The sequence below is a fragment of the Achroia grisella genome, unplaced genomic scaffold, assembly GCF_030625045.1.
Source record: "Achroia grisella isolate CSIRO2021 unplaced genomic scaffold, CSIRO_AGI_Agris_v1 utg146, whole genome shotgun sequence".
Lineage (NCBI taxonomy): Eukaryota > Metazoa > Arthropoda > Insecta > Lepidoptera > Pyralidae > Achroia > Achroia grisella.
In genome coordinates, this window is record NW_026712636.1 from 1,386,457 (window position 1) to 1,409,485 (window position 23,029).

At 34.3% G+C, this 23,029-nt stretch overlaps 2 protein-coding genes across 2 annotated transcripts in view; one reads left to right on the top strand and one right to left on the bottom strand.

The window, feature by feature from the left end:
• The window catches only part of LOC131855669 (fasciculation and elongation protein zeta-2), a 55,044-nt gene extending 40,719 nt beyond the window's left edge, over window positions 1-14,325 (top strand). Inside the window, exons 2-7 of the mRNA XM_059206970.1 lie at window positions 8,679-8,787; window positions 9,323-9,454; window positions 9,903-10,023; window positions 11,522-11,778; window positions 12,417-12,492; window positions 13,393-14,325. Coding sequence (XP_059062953.1) covers window positions 8,679-8,787; window positions 9,323-9,454; window positions 9,903-10,023; window positions 11,522-11,778; window positions 12,417-12,492; window positions 13,393-13,475 — 778 coding nt within the window. The 3' untranslated portion in view covers window positions 13,476-14,325. The remainder of the gene's footprint in view (window positions 1-8,678; window positions 8,788-9,322; window positions 9,455-9,902; window positions 10,024-11,521; window positions 11,779-12,416; window positions 12,493-13,392) is intronic.
• Window positions 14,326-16,816: 2,491 nt separating this feature from the next.
• On the bottom strand, window positions 16,817-22,453 carry LOC131855534 (uncharacterized). The gene has a single exon (XM_059206809.1). It carries the CDS (start codon window positions 22,451-22,453, stop codon window positions 16,817-16,819), a length of 5,637 nt encoding a protein of 1,878 aa, XP_059062792.1.
• Between the last annotated feature and the right edge of the window lie 576 nt (window positions 22,454-23,029).

Below are 23,029 nucleotides of genomic sequence, written 5' to 3' on the forward strand. Positions count from 1 at the left end.
TTCAGGAGATTAAAAAACTAATCAAGAACAAAGGTTCTTCGTCACTATACATATTTGGAGTTACGAGACTTCTTATTGAATTTTCCACATGAATTCATAGTTTTACATTGAATATTTAATTTATAAATATTTATAATCTCAGGATCTCAGGGCAAATCACACAGCGCATCTAATCCCAAGTTAAGCTATAGCTAAAGCTTGTGTTATGGATACTAGATAACTGATACAAATACATAGATATTTTTGTTAATAAATACATACATAGTATACATAGAATAACACCTAGGCCGATAAAAACAATCATACTCATGAATACAAATGTTTGTGCCGTGCGAGGAATCGAACCCGCGACCATCGGAAATAGACTTTTGCGGTGTGGTAAACCGCTGGACCACCGAGGCCGTCTTTATATTTGTTCATAATTTATTTATTTTATAAAAATCTAAAAAATCTACTCGAGGATAAATATATCTAGATATGTACGATTCAAATACTGGTATCCCAAAATAGTGTTCCAAGGGCGCTGACTGCGTTACCTCGCTCTAAACCAACATGCTAAATTTATGCTAATAAATTTGCAAATATCAAGTACAAATAAACTATTATCAAAAAATCATCATATTTTTTGTAGTAGGTGTAAAATGTAAAAAGCATAGTCAAACTCCTGTATAACGAGTTAACAAATAATTGCATATGCAACAGGAGTATATATAAATACAGTCTATTTACGCCATAACTTTCTTTTTAAGCGTGAATTCATTCAAGATTCTACAATTCATATAATTTGCTGTATTATATACTAACTATATATAATATGATAATTCTTTACATACAGTATTCATGTAACTTTAAAAAAAATAACCCTAATATCGAATCCTTGCTATTCGCATATATGTCTTAACAGTTTGAAGTTAGTTACTATACTTAGCATTTACGTATCATTTGCATCTGAAAAAGGACTACTTTTATTGTCATCCTAGCTGGCCGCGCTAACTTCGCACGTGTGTGTATGTATTATACATATGAACCTTCCTCTTGAATCACTCTATCTATTGCTGTAAATTGTATTAAAATACATTACGTAGTTAAAAATGTAAGCATAACCATGCGATTGTTATGATTTACAACGAAGGTACGGGCTTCTGCCCGATTGATTGCATTTGTAGGAAAAAATTGGTAATCTTAAAACGAAAGGTTATAAACTTCGCATCGTAAATCACTGTGACTTTTTTATTAGACTAACGCCCACATAAGAATTGCGGAGGTTATTGCAAATTCGGCCTCCCAACAACCTACGAGTAGATAATAGACATATAATAGTGTATGGTATGATAAAGACAAATTATCTGTGCCTCTAATGTTACAATATTAAGTAGGTACTAACTGAACCCGCTACTTTGCACCTATATAAGCTTTTTCTGTGTAAACCAATTAAACAAACTTAAATATATGTGAAGCGTATATAGTATTTTAGTGTAAACAGCACTTAAATGAGTTAAGCCGTTTTTGAGATTAGCTATCATAAATGCACAGAATATAAATTAGCATATTGTTTTACATATTATTATATAAATTTTAATTATTATTACTATTACCTTGATAATGTCCTTTATAATAGTATTTCCCTAATATATCATCATAGTTTTTTATAATATTCATGTAAAAGTTAACATTAAGAAAATGTAATGATCAAAATTCAGCTATTTTAGTTATTTTAACACCGTATATATGAAAAGTAATTAAAAAAACATAATTTTATAAACAGATAGTGCGAATTATATGCGTTTGTAAGTTGTGGAGAGTAATCTTCGAAACCGTTACTTTATACTCATCCTCTACACCGCTAGTAATCCACCAGCATATACCATTAGCACAGGCGGATGTACCATTCCAAAATAATATATAAATAGAAGAATATTTCTCGGAATATCAACGGAATTAACGCATCCTATATACACAGCTTCCAATCCTAAAAAAATTACCCGAAAATGTTTATGTATTCTAATTTTGAAATTGTTAGAATTTATAAATTAGAATACATAATAGCAATAAAATTCCAAATTCTAATTCAAAACAAAGATTTGTCTAGTGGTCACTAGCGGATAATACAAGTACGTATTAGCAGGTTTGTAAACCGAAGTGTAAACAAAAGTAACGGTCATCACCATTTTAGTCTACCAGTGAAACCTCGGGTCAGAGAAGTGGACCACACTTTAAACATTGCCAGTGTTTTGAACTTGCCTATTTGAATAATACAAAATTTTTGGATTTATGCATTATTAAAGTATCTATCGGAATTGTAATGATACCTGGACATCCTAGAGACCTACACGTTTTAACAAATTAAAATAATTATTATAACAATTCATACTGCGCCATCTAGTCCCAAACTAAGCATAGCTTGTGTACTAGGCAACTGATAAAATATCTATAATATTTTTTATGAAAATTATACGATATGTATAGTAAACATAGATAAACAGTGTAATATTTTAAACGTCAATTTGTATTTTTCATTTTTGTAATGCAATTAGAATAAATAATGAACTTAGAAAGGAGGAATGAGTAGGAGCAAGACGCCAGATATTGCTTCCTCGTTCTACCTTCTGTACTGTGGACACCGTTAAGTTCGCGCGAGTAAATCCTCAGTAAACAGCTAGTATATCATAAGTGTGATAACTGCGCGAAATGTCATGAACATAATTGAAGTACTTTATCTGGCTGTCGGCCATATGGCGCGCTGATGATGCAACCATAACGACTCCACCGGGCGACATGTTTTTAATATTATTGATGTCATTTTGCCTGTTCACATCTGGTATGAATAATGTTAAATAACAAAACATTAATTACTGTGGCTAAAATTATGATGCACTTCGTTAATAAAATTCACGATGTAGATTGGAAAGGCAAACAAGCTAAACGGTCTACCTGAGAGGTATATATTATTCGTTACCATATCGGAGAGTCTCCATACTGTTAGATGGTACGTCACTAGTTATCATAAACATCACTAGTGATGCGTGCTCGCTCTCTTCTGTTGTAAAACGTCATTTTATCCGGACAACTCTAATGCTGTTGGCCGTAGCTGGCCTTTACAGCTTCACCGGACGATAGGGGGCGAGTGCAGATTATGCGGCGACTGAAGGCCAGCTCCCGCCTGACGGATACGACTTTAGTCTGAGCGCACCGCTAGGAGATCGAACCTCGGCTCAGGCCGTCGTAATTTCGATCCCGGTTTGAATTGGACGGGAATCGATCGGAGTCATACTGAATGTCCGTACTAAATATAATTGTAAATTCACATTGTGATAAGATAGAGTGATTCAAGATGAATCACTCTATTATGATGTACACCCATGCGACGCCGGGATGGGTAGCTAGTTTATTATCTAAATACAAGACAATCTTTTTGTCTTGTATCTTCTTATTTAGGTAATAATAATCGATCTTAAATAACAACATATACATACTCAGTAAGTTTACTACAAAAACACCCTTGGAACCTAAAACAGCAAAATAGATCTGTTCCCTAAATCGTCAGTTTTTAACTATAACATGATCAACTATTTTACAACACTGCTTTTTATAATTTTGAGTATTTTTATTGATACTAAAATATGTCAAATACAAAATGGCCTAAATGTTTATTTGTGGGTACTGTGCTCTAATACTGATAAATTTAAATGCATCTATGGTTAAAATTTTAAATTTCAAACTTGCAGTTTTATTTTATTTCATGAATTAGTTAAAGTACTCTACGTACAGCCATCCTAGTCATTAACAACTATAGAAATTCCTTTAGCAGTTTCTAACACAACTAATTTGTCTAAGTGGGTTACATGACCCTATAAAGCACCATACATTGAGACCACAAGCCATATATGAACTACTAGACTCAAGCATTGTGTTTACAGTATGTTTAAGGAGACAGCTATTATAACTGTCTGTCTCTAATTTAGAAAATAGATGATCAATATAAAGAATAAAAATATTCCGCTAGATTAAAAATAGTCAAGACGCCTTTTATAGGATTCTTGCGTTTTATAGAATTCTTGCGTTAAATTCTTGGTGAAGTCAGTACGATAAACCAATTGATCTGAATATTTTATCTGTATCCTTTGATCCTTCATTGGTGTCCCAAAAACTACCTATCATTCGCATAGAATAGCTAGTCCATCATCTTCCATTAAAAAAAACGTTATAAAAATAATATCATAAAATATAAGTACATTGTTCTTTCTTTATTGTACACACACAGGAAAAAAAAATAGCAATAATAAAATAAAAGTAATGTACAAGGGCGAGCTTATCTCTAAAAAGAGATTTCTTCCAGCAAACCTAGAAAATGTTATAGGATAATTTGGTCATTAGATCAGCCATACATACGTGTACGAGAAAAGAGAAGAAAAAAAAAGGGAAAGGAAGACATTAAAATTATATAAATATTAATAAGTCACACTATAAGAAGGAATAAACATACACAAATATATAAATATATAGACATACATAAATTGTACATAAATAATATATAAGGTTTCGGTTAATATATAATTGTAATACATATATATGTATAATAATACGTCAGCATTGTGAAAGATAAAATTTTTTTAAGCGGCTTTTAAATATACCAATGCTAGCGCTGTCACGCAGTTCGTGTGGTAATGAATTCCACAATCTAATAGCCGACACAACAAAAGAGTTTGAGTATGCCTGCCCAGAGTGTACAGGAGTCCGTAAGACTAATCTATTTTGGGATCGAATGTGTACTTCTGTCGGATGGAGAAAATGGAAACGTTCGCGGAGATAGGAAGGTGCAGAAGGATTATGCAATATATTGTATAAAAGACTGAGGACGTGTACGTTAAGTCGTAGTTGAAAGGGCAACCATTTTAACTGTTTACGGTACTGTGATATATGGTCGAACTTTCGCAAACCAAAAATAAAGCGAATGCACACGTTCTGGAGACGTTCCATTTTGCTAAGCAATTCGACAGTGGCATCGAGAAAACAAACATCTGCATAATCAAGAAGAGGTAAAAGGAGCGTATTGGATAATTCGACCTTCGTTTTGAATGGCAGAAAACTTTGAAGACGCCTCAAGGAGTGAATTGCCCCGTAAATTTTCTTACTAACGTGCTTAATGTGAGAAGACCAAGAAAGGTCACTGTCTATGTAAACACCCAAATCCTTTACAGTTTTAACGCATGATATTATATCTCCATTATATACTACTGACGGTATGTGCGTTGTATCTAATAAATTCACCATATATTTGCTGCCAACAATGATGGACTGTGATTTTTTAGCATTCACGAGCAGACCATATGCCTTAGCCCATTCACAAATGTCATCGAGATCCGTATTCACCAAGGAGATGACGTTATCTATGGATCGGAGTTCGAAGCTGCGATACAGTTGCAGATTACGATAAGTACATTGTTATTCCAGAGCACTACAGTTCAATACCTCTGTTTCCAGTAATTTACCCGCTGATCCAATATTTGACCTGACAATAATGGGAACTACATGTATATCTTGAATATAAAATCATCCCATTCCCAATTCTTTACTCTCAGATTCGGGAATAACTTACTCGCTGAAGTTTTCACTAAAAACTTACAGATTTCAAGAAATGCATTATACATAACATTTCATATGAATTACGCCAGAGTTAACGCTATCACCATGATTTTTAAAGCATCCAAGCAAGACTGCAATAAGAGTTTACTAGTAGATATTTACCACAATGTTATAATAAACTAGATAAATGATGATTGTAAGCGAAGAACTTTATATATACGTTTCAAAAGTAAAGCAGATAACAAATGTTATTACCATAGAAGAATGGTAATGACAATATAACATTTTTCTGTATCAATATGTATTAAATGTAATCAAAGAATACACAATAAAGAACATTAAATAAAAAGGCTATGATGTTTATAATGATATAGAAAATGTTTGTTAAAAAGATAGAGAAGTCAAAGAAATAATTATAATGAAAGAAAGAATTACATGCTGCATGATTTGAATTTCGTTACTGTATTTAACAAATGAAGCAATGTCCGCCATTTGAAGAGATGTTACGACTGTACATGTACATGAGCGTAATAAAAAGTGACACATTCCTCAATTGAGCGATGGCCGCGACGAGATCTCGAATTAGCGCCAATTTGTGTCTCCGGCTGACTCACAACCCGTGAGGTACCGCTAGGTGCATGGCAATCAAACACCCTAATTATAAAATAATTTCTTCATAATTCTATAGTTGAGGTGGACCATGAATTAAAAGAAATGCCCAAACAAAACACCAGATACACTGCGACTAACATTTCTGAAGAATGCTACAGTTACGATGGACCATGATTTTGATGAAATGTCCAAATATAACACCTACTACCGTGACAATATATGGCAACACTATGACCAATATTTCTGGGATATATGATGTCAGAAAGTAGAAAGTCATTTAATTATAAGAAGTAGATGCCTTAATAATTTATATTGGGACATGAATCCAACCATCACAAACACATCTAGTGGTTTATTGCCGATGAATTCGCCACGCAATGAGTTGGTTTTATCGTAAAACTTTCATCCTTCCTTAAGGCCACACCAATTACACCAGTAGCGTAAGCAGGATCATTATCTCACTAAAATAAAATTAAGTAATTTTTATTACAACCTACTTCACCCGCGGTTTCAACTACATTCAAATTTAAAAGAAATTATTGAGTCCCGTCTATTCCTGAACTTACCACATTTTTCTCGTCTTCTAAAACTATATCATCATATTAAATAACTCAAAACGACATAAAGAGTAAAAAGAATTTTTCAAATCCGGTTGGTAATTTCCGAGATTAGTGCGTTCAAACAAACAAAGACACTCTTAAACTCTATATGTAAGTATAGATATAAAAATTTAACTAAGAGTTGTGTCCTTCGTAAACGCTTATCAACTTCATTTGATGCAAACAAAAATAATGAGCTGATTAAATATATTCAGATATTAAAACAAATGAACGTACCTATGTACAAAGTATGAGATAAACAGCATGAGTGCTGATCCAGAGTAATACCGACCTTGCTGTGTAAATAAGTGGTTCCCGCCAATTTAGCGCTTCCCACCGAATCACTGAACATATGGAGCCTCTGGCGATTAGTCATGCTTCGTCATAGCACTGCTTATATGTAGTTTTATATTATTACCTTATTAGGACTTACGGTAAAAATGGTGTGATACAATATAGCGCCACAATTCAATGTATTGTTCATTAATACAAGGTACTACCTACCTACTCATTTCGATATACAAATTATTACTTTGTATTCCTTGAGAAAGATTTTATGAGTTTATCTCTAATGACGAATAGCCAAAATTAACTCAAATTGAGGATAGATTACTCGAGAAAAATTAATCCTATCCTAAGCGGTATCTACAGACTTATATGATATAGCACATTGTCTATACCACCGGCAATCGAAGTCACATTCATTTGAAATTCATATATTAATATCTGATATATTTAGATCTCCAAGCAAATCTCAAACATTTAATGAAAACATAATCGCTAAAATCCTTTTAATGAATCTAATATGTTTCTATAGAGTAGTTACGTAATCAAAAGCGCTTTAAACATCTAGATCTTATAATATTGCTGAGAACTAATTATACATAATTTGATTTCCAAATTTAGATCTTATAACCATTTGGTAAAGGCACCTAATTATATAGTACCTAAATTAAATTAATCGTAAAGCTTACAAATGGTTAGGCATAGCACTATCAAACTAATATCTAACTATATATGGTACGAGTCATCGAATGGTGACGTTGGTGTTAGTTTAAGGAAGTTGATGATATTACAATTATGTATTGTTAATTATTTGTTATATTAAGACATATATGGAGTAGTTACGTACTAACAAACTTATGTTATACTAATACTCCGGTCCAAATTTATCAGGGTTTATAACTTTCAGTTTTATGTCTATTAACATTACATATAGTCTATGACAGACAGACAAATTTTAGATTGAGCAGAAGATAAAGAAAAATATGTAGATATGACTATTCATAAGTGCTTAAATTTCAGTTTATTTGAATAAAGAATTTTCTATTCTATTCTATCATACTCCGGGATAATGTGTACTTTTCAAACAGTGAAAGAATTTCAGAAATCCGAAATACAGTGGGTCCGAAGATTAATGCACTCTCTCTCTCTCTTTCCAAAATTAGAATAGATGAAACTCTTATAATGTAAAGCAGCTGATATAAATACAATATTTATTTTACACAATAAGACCATTCGCTCTATTTATGGTATGGGTACGATACGATGGAATTAGTGCGAGAATACTTTAAGGCATCCTCACAGTGGCCTCTCTATATATTTACGAAAATATCATGTTACTAAGGAAATAATTGCGTCTTAAAATAATTAATGACTAAATGTTATGTAGACAAACTTGTAATACTATAATAACGACCTGCTAGTCTGTTCTGAATCTTCCAAAAAAATAAAATACTCCTTTTTAAGAAAGCCTATTAAAAGTTAAGATTATATTATATTAATATTAAAAAAATGCTTAATTGGTACCTCCGTGGTATAAAAAAAATGTTGGACTTTACGCAACAGAGTACCTCAATGTGAATTACCTATCCTTGTTTTCAGGATGTGGTGGACAATTACCGGCAACTTCGGAAACATTCTACCAATCGACTGGACCAAGTCGTTCTCCAGAAAAATGCATATCCCTACCTTGAACCTGAGTGATAGAAAGGTAACGTTTTATATCCCATAAAATTTTATTATAAATAAATATGCTGTGGAATAAATAGAGCATTAAGAATAACCAAGGGCTTTCCGGCGCCTGTGGGTTTATGGTTTACAAATTGTTTGGCCGGATATTATAAACAGATATACAAACTGGTGCATAGTTTTATTACATTTCATATCGCACTAGCTGTTATCTGCGACCTTGTTTGCTGTCTATACAATTTTTTATCACCTATTTCATCCCTTAAATATATTTTTTGGGAAAAAATTGCATGTATCTGTCCTCGGGACACAATTTTGAAGTTATTTTAAAATCTGTTCAGATGTTTAAAGAAATATCTATGGAAGTTTAATGAAAATTGGAAATTGGAAACAGACAGACATACAAACTCACATAACGGTATTATTGTTTGGTACCAACTTAATCATAATATTCTAATTCTATTCATATAGTTGAAAGGAAAGTAATTCACACAAATATTTATGATTATGATGATTTATATTATTTATATTACATTGAAGTAAAATTACTGTTACAGGGTTCAATGACACCTGATGACGAGATACACAGTTCAGAAGATGAGGCAGTAGCTTCCGACCTGGATATGCACGCACTCATACTTGGAGGTCTTCACCAGGATCACGAGTGTCCCGTCAAAACTGCTGATGAGGTAAACATGACTCAAATCATTAATTCATATCGCTTATAAGTATTAAGTATTTTGTATTAATATTTTTTTCTTACCATTCAGTTCTTTTTTTTCAGTTCAGTGCAGTTTAGTTAATTTATTAGATGAAACCTCGGAAGAGAAAGATTTTATTTTTTTATGTAGACCAGGGGGTTGTTACCACGATTATTTAAAAGGACAACATGCAAGTTTCTTGCTCATTGTTCCTGTGATGAGACGGCTTTCCGATTAAAAGATTCATATTAAAAGAAAAATAACTATGACTATTCAAAAGTGCTTAAATTTAGTTTATTTCAACAAAGGATTTTCTATTCTATTCTATTCTATTCTCATAAAGCTTCTTTCTACATACATCATACCTTCATCATGCAAGGATATGCCCTTCTACATAGTCATGTAGTATGTTTAATGATATATTTTCAATCAATAGGTAATTCAAGAAATAGACGACATGATGCAGGAAACACCTTCGTCAGAAGGTGACATAATTGAGTACAACGAGGCTCTGGAGAAAGGAAAGGAGGTTCTGAACTCACCTTTATATGAAGACAGTAAGTTGAAACTTCATAATATTCTTACCTATGTATGTTTTACTCTAATTCTGTATTTATAGAATTATTTAGGTCGTTATCAGTAAATGTGCATATCATAATAAAGGTTATTAACTGATATTTAGTAACTGTTTTTTTTACTTCACCGCGTAAAATAATATGATAAATATTACCATATTAATTTAAAATATGAACATTGAATACAGAATTTCAATCAAATCCATGTTATGTGATTGAATAGATTAATTTACGCAATGTTTACATTGTTAGCAAAACAAAATACTATATATAATACAAACGGGAATAGTCGGTTGTATGGATCTCATTAATATTGGAAAACATTCTAGAAAAATACACATCCAACAATTAAAAATTGAAACCAGCAAATTAAATTTAATATCAGTTTGGCTTCTTTAATGTTACTTATACAATAGTACTTATAATTTATATTATTGCTATTCATTCTTCCATTTTTGTAATTTAAATTACAGATATAGTAATTATTATTATTACTGACGCATAATAGATCTCATCAGTAAAGCATGGTGTGTAAAAATACATTTAATCAGGAATTTAAATCAAATCGTTATAATCATCCGTGGGAACCGGTATTTTATGTAGACTGACATTTTTCACGACTGTTACGTGTCTAATTTTATTCTGTGGTACAAAAAATGTACTCATGATATAATTAGGCGTAATTTTTGCACTGAGACCCGTTTTTTGTCACGTAATATAATATCCAGAGTTACTACCGTGAGAAACATTAAAAATAAACAGTTTTTGTCGCAAATTTCTCCAATTTGTTTATTAATCCAATTCGGAATCTCTCATTATAATTACAAATGTATGAGATATCTGTAAAATATATATAGGTACATTTTTGTTTACAAATTTTTGTTTACATTATTTCTGACCGAATATTTACTCACAACCAAAAACCCTTAATGTAATAAACTGAAGTTTATTAAAGTAAGAAAAGATTTTCAAATAGTCTACTTAAATTATATCTCTATATACATGATATATAATTTTTTAGAAGACCTATTATACTATTTAACATAGGTAATATGTTAAGTAAAATTATAGATTCGTCCTTTGCAACCACTGCCCATCGACCGCTTTCTGTTCTTACCTAATGGTCAGCTGGTAAAGAATGCCATATGGCACTAAGCTGGGCAATATTACAATAAAGAATAAATTATAAATAAATTAAATAGTTATTTTCTTTTTCTTTATCTTTCCCTGTGTAATATGAAATTAATTGTTAAAAGTACTTGAACTCTGACCCAAATTGCAGAAGTTCCGAATGTAATTTCAATTCTTGGAGCTCTTTTAAATAAAATTATTCTTAGAAAATATTAGACGACGCAATTACTACTATTTACCACTGGATAACCTAATCAGCCTGTTAGCTACAAACACTGATAAGATACTGCTATATGCACTTGTTAGAATAAAAACGCGTCCTACTTCCTTTGCTTAATTTAATTTGCAGAACTCCGTCAACTTTCGCTGTCCCAATTGAACGAGATATTTATGGAGCTGGAAGTCCTGATCAGAGAGTTCTCGGAGACGCTGATCGCTGAGCTGGCGCTGCGAGACGAGCTGGAGTACGAGAAGGAATTGAAGAACACGTTCATATCGCTTCTGCTGGCCGTACAGAACAAACGTAGACAGTACCACATAGAGCAGAAAAAGAGAGGAGGCACGCCGCGGTCGCCTAATTTGAACAATAGTCATTCGGAATCCAAGGTAGAGCATCTATTTGTAAATAATGAGATGCGTAGTTTTTAAGTATGTAACTAAATAATGAGCGAACTGAATGAGGACGGCGCGGGAGAGGAACTTTTGGAAAGGTTTATTAATTTAATTCAGGCGACTAATGGCCCATTTTAAAAATACCTTATAGACTAACATACATATAAATGATATTAAAATTGATAGAAAAAATAAATCATAAATGTCTGTGTGGTCACGGCACTAAATCTGCCACGGTAGCACCGATACACCACACACTTCGGCCAGTAGTCCTCTTTCATAAAAGTGGTCAACAAGCTGGTGGGAACTCAGACCACAAACGCCTTGAAAATCATATTTTGACTCCATTCGAGCTGCGTCACCCTCAATGTCAGCTTACTTTTAGTTCGTATATAGTCGAAGATGTCCTGCTTCTTAGTGGCGTAGTGTAAATGGGACGGGTACATTGCCGTGGTCGGTGTAGATTTAGGAGAGGCCTACGCCTTAGCGGCAATTATTGCTGAGGAAGAGACTTAATATTTATATTTTATAAATTAGTATAATATATATACAAATACGACATACTGCTTACAAACTTAAAGTGTAATCTCTGAAGAAGGACAAAATTAACAAGGACGTTATTATCATTGCAGTACTTGACCACAGTGATACCCTTCCACTTGGACAACGGCCCACCAGACAACCAGACTCTACAAGTGCTCATCAAAAGTAAGTTCGCTCAATATTCTCTTAATCTATACATTTTATGTAAATATATATGTATATATATTTATCCATTTACGTACGTATGTATTTAACTAACGTATATATAACACATATGTATTTATTTCGATAATTTAGCATCCCCTCCAGAGGAACACATTAAGCAATTAAATCTTTGGCCATATCAAATCGCGGCTAAAGTACTACATAATATATTTATAATAAAAAAAAAGTGATAATAAACATAATAGAGAGACAAAAATAATAATAAAAAAAACTTTGTATGAAAGTAATAGTATATCTCTATCACTCGTATATAAGAGTAGGTATTATTATATTATATTAGTTATTCTATTTACCATTAGCTAAATCGAAAAGTGTAGTATGGTAAACACAACAACTATGAAAATAGCCTCCGTAGACAAGTAAAATATAATCTGTCCTTCATAACAGAGAAGAACTTAATTAAATACTTCTTCATAACTTTGTACTAGCATCATACTAGTTATGCTTACATTTTTCCTAGCTTGTAGCATAAAAATAGCGTTTTTTTATAAGGGATGATAGTGGAATGGTGCAACCGTCTGCACTATTGGTATACGCTGGCGGGGCACCAGTGGAGTATGATAAGATGAGTATGAAGTCAGGTCAGTTAGACCATCTTGGCAAATAGCAATTTACCACGGTTTCCAGGGTGAACCGCGTGAAGGCTAACCTGAGATGGTATATTGCAGTAATGGGGTTATTAATCCACATATTACCAACTATCCCTTTTCCCCTAAAAATTGAGTTACAAAGCTGATAAAATAGCACGCGATCGCAGCCTAACTTTTTCTTACGACTTTATGAATTTTAGAATTCATATTTAGATGTATAAAATTAATATACTGTTTCCTTTAATTTCAGTACTGAAGGCGATAAACGAAGACAGCCCTACCGTACCTACACTCTTAACGGACTATATCCTGAAAGTACTTTGTCCAACTTAAACGTTGAACACAATTCTAGCAAATTTCTATAGATCTATACCTAATACCTACATGGCTACTATTAACATTTAACACTAGAAAATATATTCCTTAAGAATACCTTAAGCAGCGGCGGTCTTACTCATTGCGGGGCTCCGGGCTTTGCGTGTGCTACGTTAAAATGTGTATGTGATGCGAACGATTATGCGGTTTCTCCGCTGATTCAAGAAAACTATACCGTATTATATTTTTTTTTTAATACGTGTCCTTTATTTGTAAATTGTAGTGTTGGTAATTTTGTTCATTTGCGATTAAACGCCTAAATCGAGAGGTTTTTGCAACGTGCCACATATACATAGGTACAACAAGCAAAATGTTACTAGGCCCCTACAAGAGCGAGGCCCCAGGCAATTGCCCTGTTCTCCACCCCCTAAGACCGCCACTGACCATAACAGAATTTATATGGACATGTCCCATAAATAGTTAATAAAATTATTGTAACGTTTTTTTTAAATTGTTCATACTAAATCAAATTATATATGGTTCTGCTAACTTATTATTATAACGATATCAATTCAGTTTTAAGTGAGTATTCTATTACTCAAATAATGGATAATAGTGGATTTGTAAATAGTGACATATGTAGATAAGTTGGGTATAATATAATTTATATGAACATTTCAACATTGCACATACATACTTAGATATTGATTTCTATTAACTATCATAAGTAAATGTATACAAATATATTTTAAGCTCACGCTTCGTATTACAGAACACGTCTTTAAATTGCTTCCATAGATATTCATCGTAATAAGTCACTTATTATTAAGGTTTCAATAGTTTAAAATATTAAAAAACAAAAATAAAATGTCTATGACATATTTAATTTTAAGTCTAATTTATACAGATTCAGAATCACTAGCTTACATTTATTCGTGTTCATAATACAAGTTAAATAAATATTTTACCAGACAATTGGGTTTATGAAAAAAGAGATTTATGTTGAAATGTTTGAGTCGATATTGCCATAACAATTGAACAATATTTATGAGGAATCATATTGATATTTTTTTTCTATACGTGCGATTACTTTATTTTCATAAATGAACTGTGATATCATTGTAGTAGTTGGTTAATTAATGCTTCCTTTTAAGATTTATACATGTTATTTTTTTAGTAATTGTAAATTATAATTTTAATGTTTCATTTTCAAGCTTTGTCTGCTTATTTATAATTTAACGTTCCAATAATCATACATAGATGTAGAAAATTTAATTTTGATTTATCTATTAGATATCATAATTGAATAACATCAATTGTCTCTGGCAAAATGTGAATTGGATGATAATCTGTAAATATAATTAAAAAGGAAATATTGAAAATGGAATTGTCCTCTCAAAATAAATGTCCTAACTTTAATTAGTTTTATCGTGGTGACACTGGCTGCAGAGGCTTGTAAATAGATTTTAAATATCTGTATCGGTGTAAAATTTAAAAAGAAAACATTATTGTTCATGAGAATATCTATTGGATCATTAATTTGTTTTTAACATCGAATTATTTTAAAATGTTATTTTTAATTCATAAATAGTTTTAATGTTGTAGTATAACAATAAATGCCCGATGCAACCAGCTGCATAATTTCAGTAATTACGCAACTAATAGTTAACATAGTTGTAGCTGTGAATCATTATATATAAGTTAAGTATATCTAGTCTCAACTTTTCTTAGTCATAATTTGTTATTTAAAAAATATGAATTGACACGTTAAGGCGAAGTGAGTCTCAAAACCGCTGGAAATAGTATTTTCTAAATAATTTCAAATGCCTTTATACCATTTACTGTTGCTATAAAAATACTATCTCGTTACACGATTACCTCTTTCTAATTCTTCAATTCTTGATACCAAAAAACAGCAATCACAGCCTTGACCTTAAATACATGTCAGGACAGGACTCACGTTGTCTTAAAATAACTGCATGATACATTTAAAGTTAATTGTTGTGATTCTCAAGATATTTCTTATTGAATATTACATTTCGTTTGCAATGTTGTGGAGGCTTATGTACACTCTATTTTATATAGTGAACACCGTGTTGTTATGTGTTTTATGTATGAACGGAGATAATATGACGGTACCCGAATGTGACAGGAAGCGGCTATTGTGGAATGTACTCTAATTGTATATATTTTATGTAATTGAAGCTTTAGTGGCACATTGCAGCTAATCATACAAACATTTTTTTTTTAAACTTAGGAGCTGTCAATAAATTATGTCACACCATTTTGTGTAATTGTACTCGTTATAGTTGGCCACATTTGTGAAAATTCTACTAACTTTGTGTAATTGTACATCTAAAATGGGAGTTTTGTTTCCATTTTAAATATTTTTAAAAATATTCAGCAATTGAAATACTATTTCGCGTTTTAATTCTCAGATATTAATTCTGAAATTACTATAAAAACTTATAACTTCTCTTCATTGTTACACTTTGCCGATATCACGCCCTCCATTTAACGGGTGACGTAATTTATTAACCTTATACCTACAGGTTTTTTGAGACTACTGTGAATATTTTTTACAGAACCTTAAGACACTTATTATTCTGTGTGCTATAATAGTGCAATTATTTATAACAATTAAGATAAATAGTGAATGAGCTCAGTGTGACGCTAAATATGCAGTGTTATGTTTTAGTATAATAATGAATATTGTATGCAAAGCTGTATGTATGTGACGTTGGCATTGTTAACGAGAACGGTACCTGGATGGAAATAAAGGAGCTTGATTGAAATGAACTATTTTTTTTATTACATTTGCAATCTGTAATAGCCCAGATAGAGAATAAAAAAATGAATAAATAATAATAATAATAACTCTTTATTGTGCATAAAAAAAAGAACAAATAATTAAAAAAAAAGAAAGAAAGAAAAATATGCGAATAAAAGGCGGCCTTATCACTCAAAGCGATCTCTTACAGACAACCTGGGAGATAAAAGTATTGGGAGAGTGAAAGATAGGTGGCGCACTATATATAGTTGTGTATCTTTATATATAAAGATACTGTAAAGGATGGAACTAAAACACCGACTTATTTTCGCAAACTGAGAGCACGCACTTATTTTATATGTGACACCGAGCGTCACCGCGATCGTCAGAATCCGACTACAATATTGTGTAGAAAACGGGTAGATTTATATTAATTATACGTGTGCGCACCCTCATATATATTTATTAAAAAATGACGAACGTATCGTGTATATTTATGCATATATACGTACATATAATAATAAAATTAATTTTATAAAAAAATTGATAACGTAGTGCGTCGCCTACAATTCTGCCTCCTTAGTGCTAACTAATTAGCACTACTAACACTAGCTGGTGATAGTAAGGCGACGCGAGTGACTGGTCGACGCAGTAGTCCCGCCCGGGTGCGTACGTCTACGACGCGTACGCGGCCGTCCTCACCTGTATGACTTGAGCTGACCACTCCATGACGCCAGCATCCACGATCCAGTTTAGGGTCCACTACTACTACGTAATCACCTACCTGTAATGATCTCGACTCCTCCATCCATTTTTGTCGAGGTAGTAACGTAGGCAGATATTCCTTTATCCAACGACTCCAGAACATATCCGTAATACGTTGCGCTATACGCCAACGCTTTCGTAAACAAAGGTCAGAATCATTGAAAAGTCCATAAGTGGGACCGCTGGATGGCGTACCAATTAAAAAATGATTTGGGGTTAAAGCCTCTGGATAGTCGGGATCCAAAGAGACGTGTGTTATAGGTCGACTGTTAACCAAAGCCTCAACCTCTGTTAAGATAGTGGCTAGTGTGTCAGGATGAGGGGCTCTCTCTTTGAGAGTTACTTTAAGCGCTGTCTTAACAGTACGTATCATTCGCTCCCAAGCGCCTCCCATTTCTGGAGCGCCTGGGGGAATGAAACGCCATTCAACACCTCGTATTGTGCCATCATCACATAACAATTTAGTATTTAATTCTGCAATACTACGTTTAAGTTCAGAGTCGGCGCCCCTTAAATTAGTTCCGTTATCTGAGTAGATAACTAGAGGTAAACCCCGCCGGGCTCCCATACGACGTAAAGCCATTATTGCTGAATCACTGGACAGATCTTCAGTCAATTCCATGTGAATTGCACGTACTGTCAAGCATGTGAAGAGCATGCAATATCTCTTCTGCCTCCTGCGACAGACAGTGACTTCTATAGGTCCAAAAAAATCAACGCCAGTGTAACTAAACGGCCTCCTATTATGTTGTAGTCTCGCCGCTGGCAAATCAGCCATCCGCTGAGGCTGCGGTGCGGCGCGACGTGACCGACAGGTGAGGCACTGGGTAGACACAGTACGAACTGTTGGTCTCAATTTAAGTATCCAGTACTGTTGTCGTAACTGGTTTACAACGAGTTCGTTAGAACCATGCATAGCTTCTTTATGGTGGTGGTAGACCAGGAGCCGAGTAATTCTATGTCCGCCATCAAGTATTGCAGGTCTCAACGTAGACAGTTCTACTCCTGCCACTCTATCGATGCGACCACCGACACGCAGTACTCCTGTCTCATCGAGATAAGGACTAAGTTTTAATAATCTACTATTACGCATTATAGGTTTATTCTGTTGTAAACAAGATATTTCAACAGAGAAACTGTCCTGCTGACATTTTTTAATTAATAAAATTTCAGCTCTTTTCATTAAAGAAACATCAAACTGAATGTTTTTACGCCGACATTTGTTGATAAATAATAACACGCGGGCGGTGGCTCGCACTAATGTGATCCAATTCGAGATATTATCTTCGCTAGGCAAAGATAATTCTGAACTGTACATAACCACATTAATTGATCGTTCTTCACAAGTCACATCTTGCGATGTCTTGGAGAACTTACGATCTTTAGGCCACTCACTCTCAGGTCGCCGTAGAAAGGCAGGACCCTGGAACCACGGGTCTGAGTATGACAGTGGTGATGCATCATCTCGTGTAGCTACATCGGCTACGTTAGCATCAGACGGCACATGACGCCACTCACAGTTTTTCGTCAGCTCATCTATCTCACCGAGTCGATGAGCGACAAAAGGTTTATAATTACGCGGATCGCTACGGATCCATTGTAAAACCGTACTAGAATCTGTCCAAAAGTAACGCTTTGCTGGTTTAAAATCCTTATGATCGGTCTCAATAATATTTGCAAGGCGGGCGGCTATTACCGCTCCCTGTAATTCAAGCCTCGGTATTGAAATAGGACGGAGTGGACTCACTCTGCTTTTACTACCAACGAAACTAACTTGAACACAACAATCCGACCGAATCAATCGCCAATAAGATACGGCAGCGTATGCCTTTGTTGAAGCATCACAAAAAGTGTGGAGTTGTATGTCTACAAAATTATTATTAATACATGTAATATTCGGTAATTCATTATAGCAAAAAGTCCACTCATTACCATTAATATAACACCTAGGTATACGTAAAGAATCTAACTTCTTTAGTTCACATAACCAACTAGTAAACTGAACAAACTCTGTTGGTTGGATGTGGCATTTCCAGTCGACACCACTACGATGTACACTTTGAAATAATATTTTACCTTTAATTATACAAGGAGCAAGAAAACCATGAATATCATAAACAGACATTAATATACTAAGCATTTGAGATTTCGTAGGTGGCTCCGTGCCATTTATTATGTTTTGCGGAATACGGTTGAATGATATTTTAAAAGCAAATGCATCGTCATTAGGATACCACATCAAACCGAGAGTGCGCTCAGTTGTATTATTAGCTCCGTGTTTAAAATCAACAGCAGACTGAGTGAGCGCTCGATGCGGTATTGTGTTCAAAACCGGTTTGCTATTACTCGACCAGCGGCCTATCTCGAATCCGCCGTAACTATGTATTTCCGTAATTTCGCGAACTAATTTAATTGCTTTTTCTTCGCTGTCACACGAGTACAAACAGTCATCCATGTAATGATTGTTAATAATAACATCTACCGCTTCCGGATACAAATCCTCATATTTAAGCGCATTTTTATTTTTTATATGTTGCGCAATGAATGGAGAACAAGTTGCACCAAAAACTAAACTTTGCATGACACATATTTTTAACGGGGACTGGTCGTCTTCCCGCCATAAAAACCTAAATAAGTGTTGATCTTCAGCTCTAATACGTATACGTAAAAACATGTCCTTTATATCGCCTACTATAACATATTTATGTTCGCGGAATCGCAACATAATACCTAGTAATGAGTTATACAAATCGGGTCCAGTAAGTAAGAAGTCATTTAAACACAAGCCGTTGACCTTACCGGCACCGTCAAACACTAACCTCAGCTTACTGGGTTTGTTCGGATTTAGCACGCCAAAATGACAGAGATACCATATACGATTACCTACAAGTTCATTTTCCTTTAAAACTCGAGCATAACCATTATCAAACAACTTGTGCATCTCTGTTTTATACCTATCAGCGTACGCGCTGTCCGACTTAAATTTTCTCAATAACCCGTTCAAGCGTGATAGTGCATAGTTGTAACTATCAGGTATACATAAAACATCCTTAATGAATGGCAGTCCGACCTCCCACCTGTTACCTATGTTTCGCGCGGTCTGATCTAATATATTAACCGCTCTTAAATCGGCCGTATTCTCACGGCGTAAGGTTGATATTCCTATGCAGTCCAGTTCAAATGAATTTTTAACTAAGTTGTTTAATATAGTAATTTCACTTACCTCGTCGTTGTGTGTAACGTGGAAACTGTGCCCCTGTGTGAGTGATGAGTTCGTGCGACCATAACTACCATGTATCGACCAGCCTAAGCGACAACGCGTTGCATAGGGTTCATATTTATTACCGTGTAATATTTCTAACGGCGCTAAAAGAAAATAATTATCTTCACCTATTAACAGACGAGGCACCACGTTCTCAGTACATACAAATTGTTTTACAGATGATAAATAATCACAGTGAATATTATTTATTACAGACAAATTTTGCATAGGTAATTTTAGTTTAGATACATTACGTAAAGTTATATTATAGTTACACTTATTATAGTTACAATTATCATAGCCAGAAATATTTAAACAGACTTTAGGAGCATCAGACTGGTATACTTCTAAACCAAAAGCATCAATTAATTTAATAGAACTAGAACTTAAACTTTTAAGACCAAGTTCATTTACTAAGCCGGAATCGATCATCGATATCGAAGCACCGTCATCTAATAAGGCATAAGTACTCACTGTACCGTTGGGTCCACTTAACTTCACTTTAACTACTTTGAGTATCACATCACATGACGTCACTGTGGGGGAGCGACCGCGCCCCGGTAGCCCGGGCGCAGTCCCGTCGGTAGCGGAGTTCACATAGGCTACAGTCGCGTCGGTACTCGATGATTCATGTTGTGATGATGTCGCCATAGTGGTCACGGGCTGTGTGTCTGTATGGATGGGCTTTCTGTAATGCAACAATGTGTGATGCGCCAGCCCACAGTCGTCTATGTTACATACAGGTGCAGCGCATGACATACGATCGTGTCGCGCCAATAAACAACAATAACATAGCTTGTTATTTTTAACAAAATTCCATCGATCCTTACGCATAGCTCTTCGAAATAATCGACAATCTGGCAATAAGTGTTGTGATTTGTTGCAAAATCTACATAATTTTGATTCATTAATAGTTGTAGTTGTAAATACTTGTTTATTATAGTTGTAGCGGTAGCGATCATCTGTTCGCTTGTTATTTATTGTAGGCATGTCGGGTTTCTTTTGTTCTCGCGGCTGTGATAGACCGAGAGCCGACGTCATTTCAGCCTCACGTTTTAAAAAAGATGCATATAACATTAGTTTTGGTGTATCATCTGTCAAGCGATCAAATGCATAATCAGTGAATTTACTAATTAATATACTTGGTAATTTCGATGATATTGCTGACGCGAGCTCTGGGCTGCGTAAATAATCATGCAGATTCATTGCGTTGAGTGTAGCAATGCAATTATTAATTTTTATTGAAAAATTAACTATATCTTGTTGATAATGAGTAGGTAAAGATGGTAACTTTTTTATCTGTGTAGTTACATGGTGAATAATAATATCGGAACGGCCAAACCTCAGTTCCAGCGCAGATATGATGTCGCCGGGTGACGTGTTTCCGATTAACAGATCGGTGACTGCCTCCTTAGCATCACCTCTTAGTGCACGGCGTAACCTCCACAGGTTCTCCGAATCACTAAACTGACACACGCGAGTGGACTCCATGTATGCACTTTTAAAATGTAACCACTCCATGCAATCGCCAAAATAAGTGGGTAATTCCCTCGGTGTGGCGAGACGGGTTAGTAAACGCTCATCCTGGTGTGATGACGAGTTCACCATCATATCCTTCAGTGTGTGTGCTAGCTGCAGAATACTATCTTCTCCATTGACTGGTGCAGGGCGGCTATGTTGTGGACAATCGGTTGCCGGCACTGCTTGCATCATCGGTGCCGTGTTCAACTCCTGATCAGCGTTACACGGCGGTTGCACATTACTCTGTTCCAGCCAGTCTTCAACATGGGAATGAATATGTGGGTCATATACTGAAGCGTGCTTAGAAGAGTGAATGGACCTTCTGCTGCCATCCGTGATGATGGCCAGGTTAGCTTCCAGCTCCTTATCAATCAAATCCAGTTGAATTTTTGCCTTTGCACGGGCAGCCTCCAGTTCCAACTGTTTTCGTTTGATCTCTGACGCCTTTGATGACGTAACTGACGGATCCCGTAGAGGACGTTGCGATGACATATTTTGCTGCATGAAGAGCTCCTTTTCTCCACGTAGCGATATATTACTCCGTACCGTGCTACGCGGCGGAATTACAGCGGCGGTGTCTTTAGCGAGCACATGCTCCGAAGCACATTCTAACCTATCGGTCAGTCTATGGCGTTCTTTGTACGAAATTATTTTATCGCGCGGCGGTGTATTGAACATTATTCTGGTTCAGATTTGGCGAGAAGGATCAGCTTTGTAAAGGATGGAACTAAAACACCGACTTATTTTCGCAAACTGAGAGCACGCACTTATTTTATATGTGACACCGAGCGTCACCGCGATCGTCAGAATCCGACTACAATATTGTGTAGAAAACGGGTAGATTTATATTAATTATACGTGTGCGCACCCTCATATATATTTATTAAAAAATGACGAACGTATCGTGTATATTTATGCATATATACGTACATATAATAATAAAATTAATTTTATAAAAAAATTGATAACGTAGTGCGTCGCCTACAGATACAGAACAAGAAACAAAATACATAAATAAAATATATAAAAAAATACATGTACAACGAAAAATAGTAGATATACCTACATACATATTATTAATTATTACTGTAGTAGGTAAGTATTTTAAAAGAAATAAAAATATATAAAGTAAATAATATTAAAAAAATAAGTCTGGGGTTCCTCTGCATCAATTGCATTCAAATCTAGATCCAAAAACATTCAGTATAGTTAACTAATGTTGTCTTGTAATATAAAATGTTATAAAATATAGGT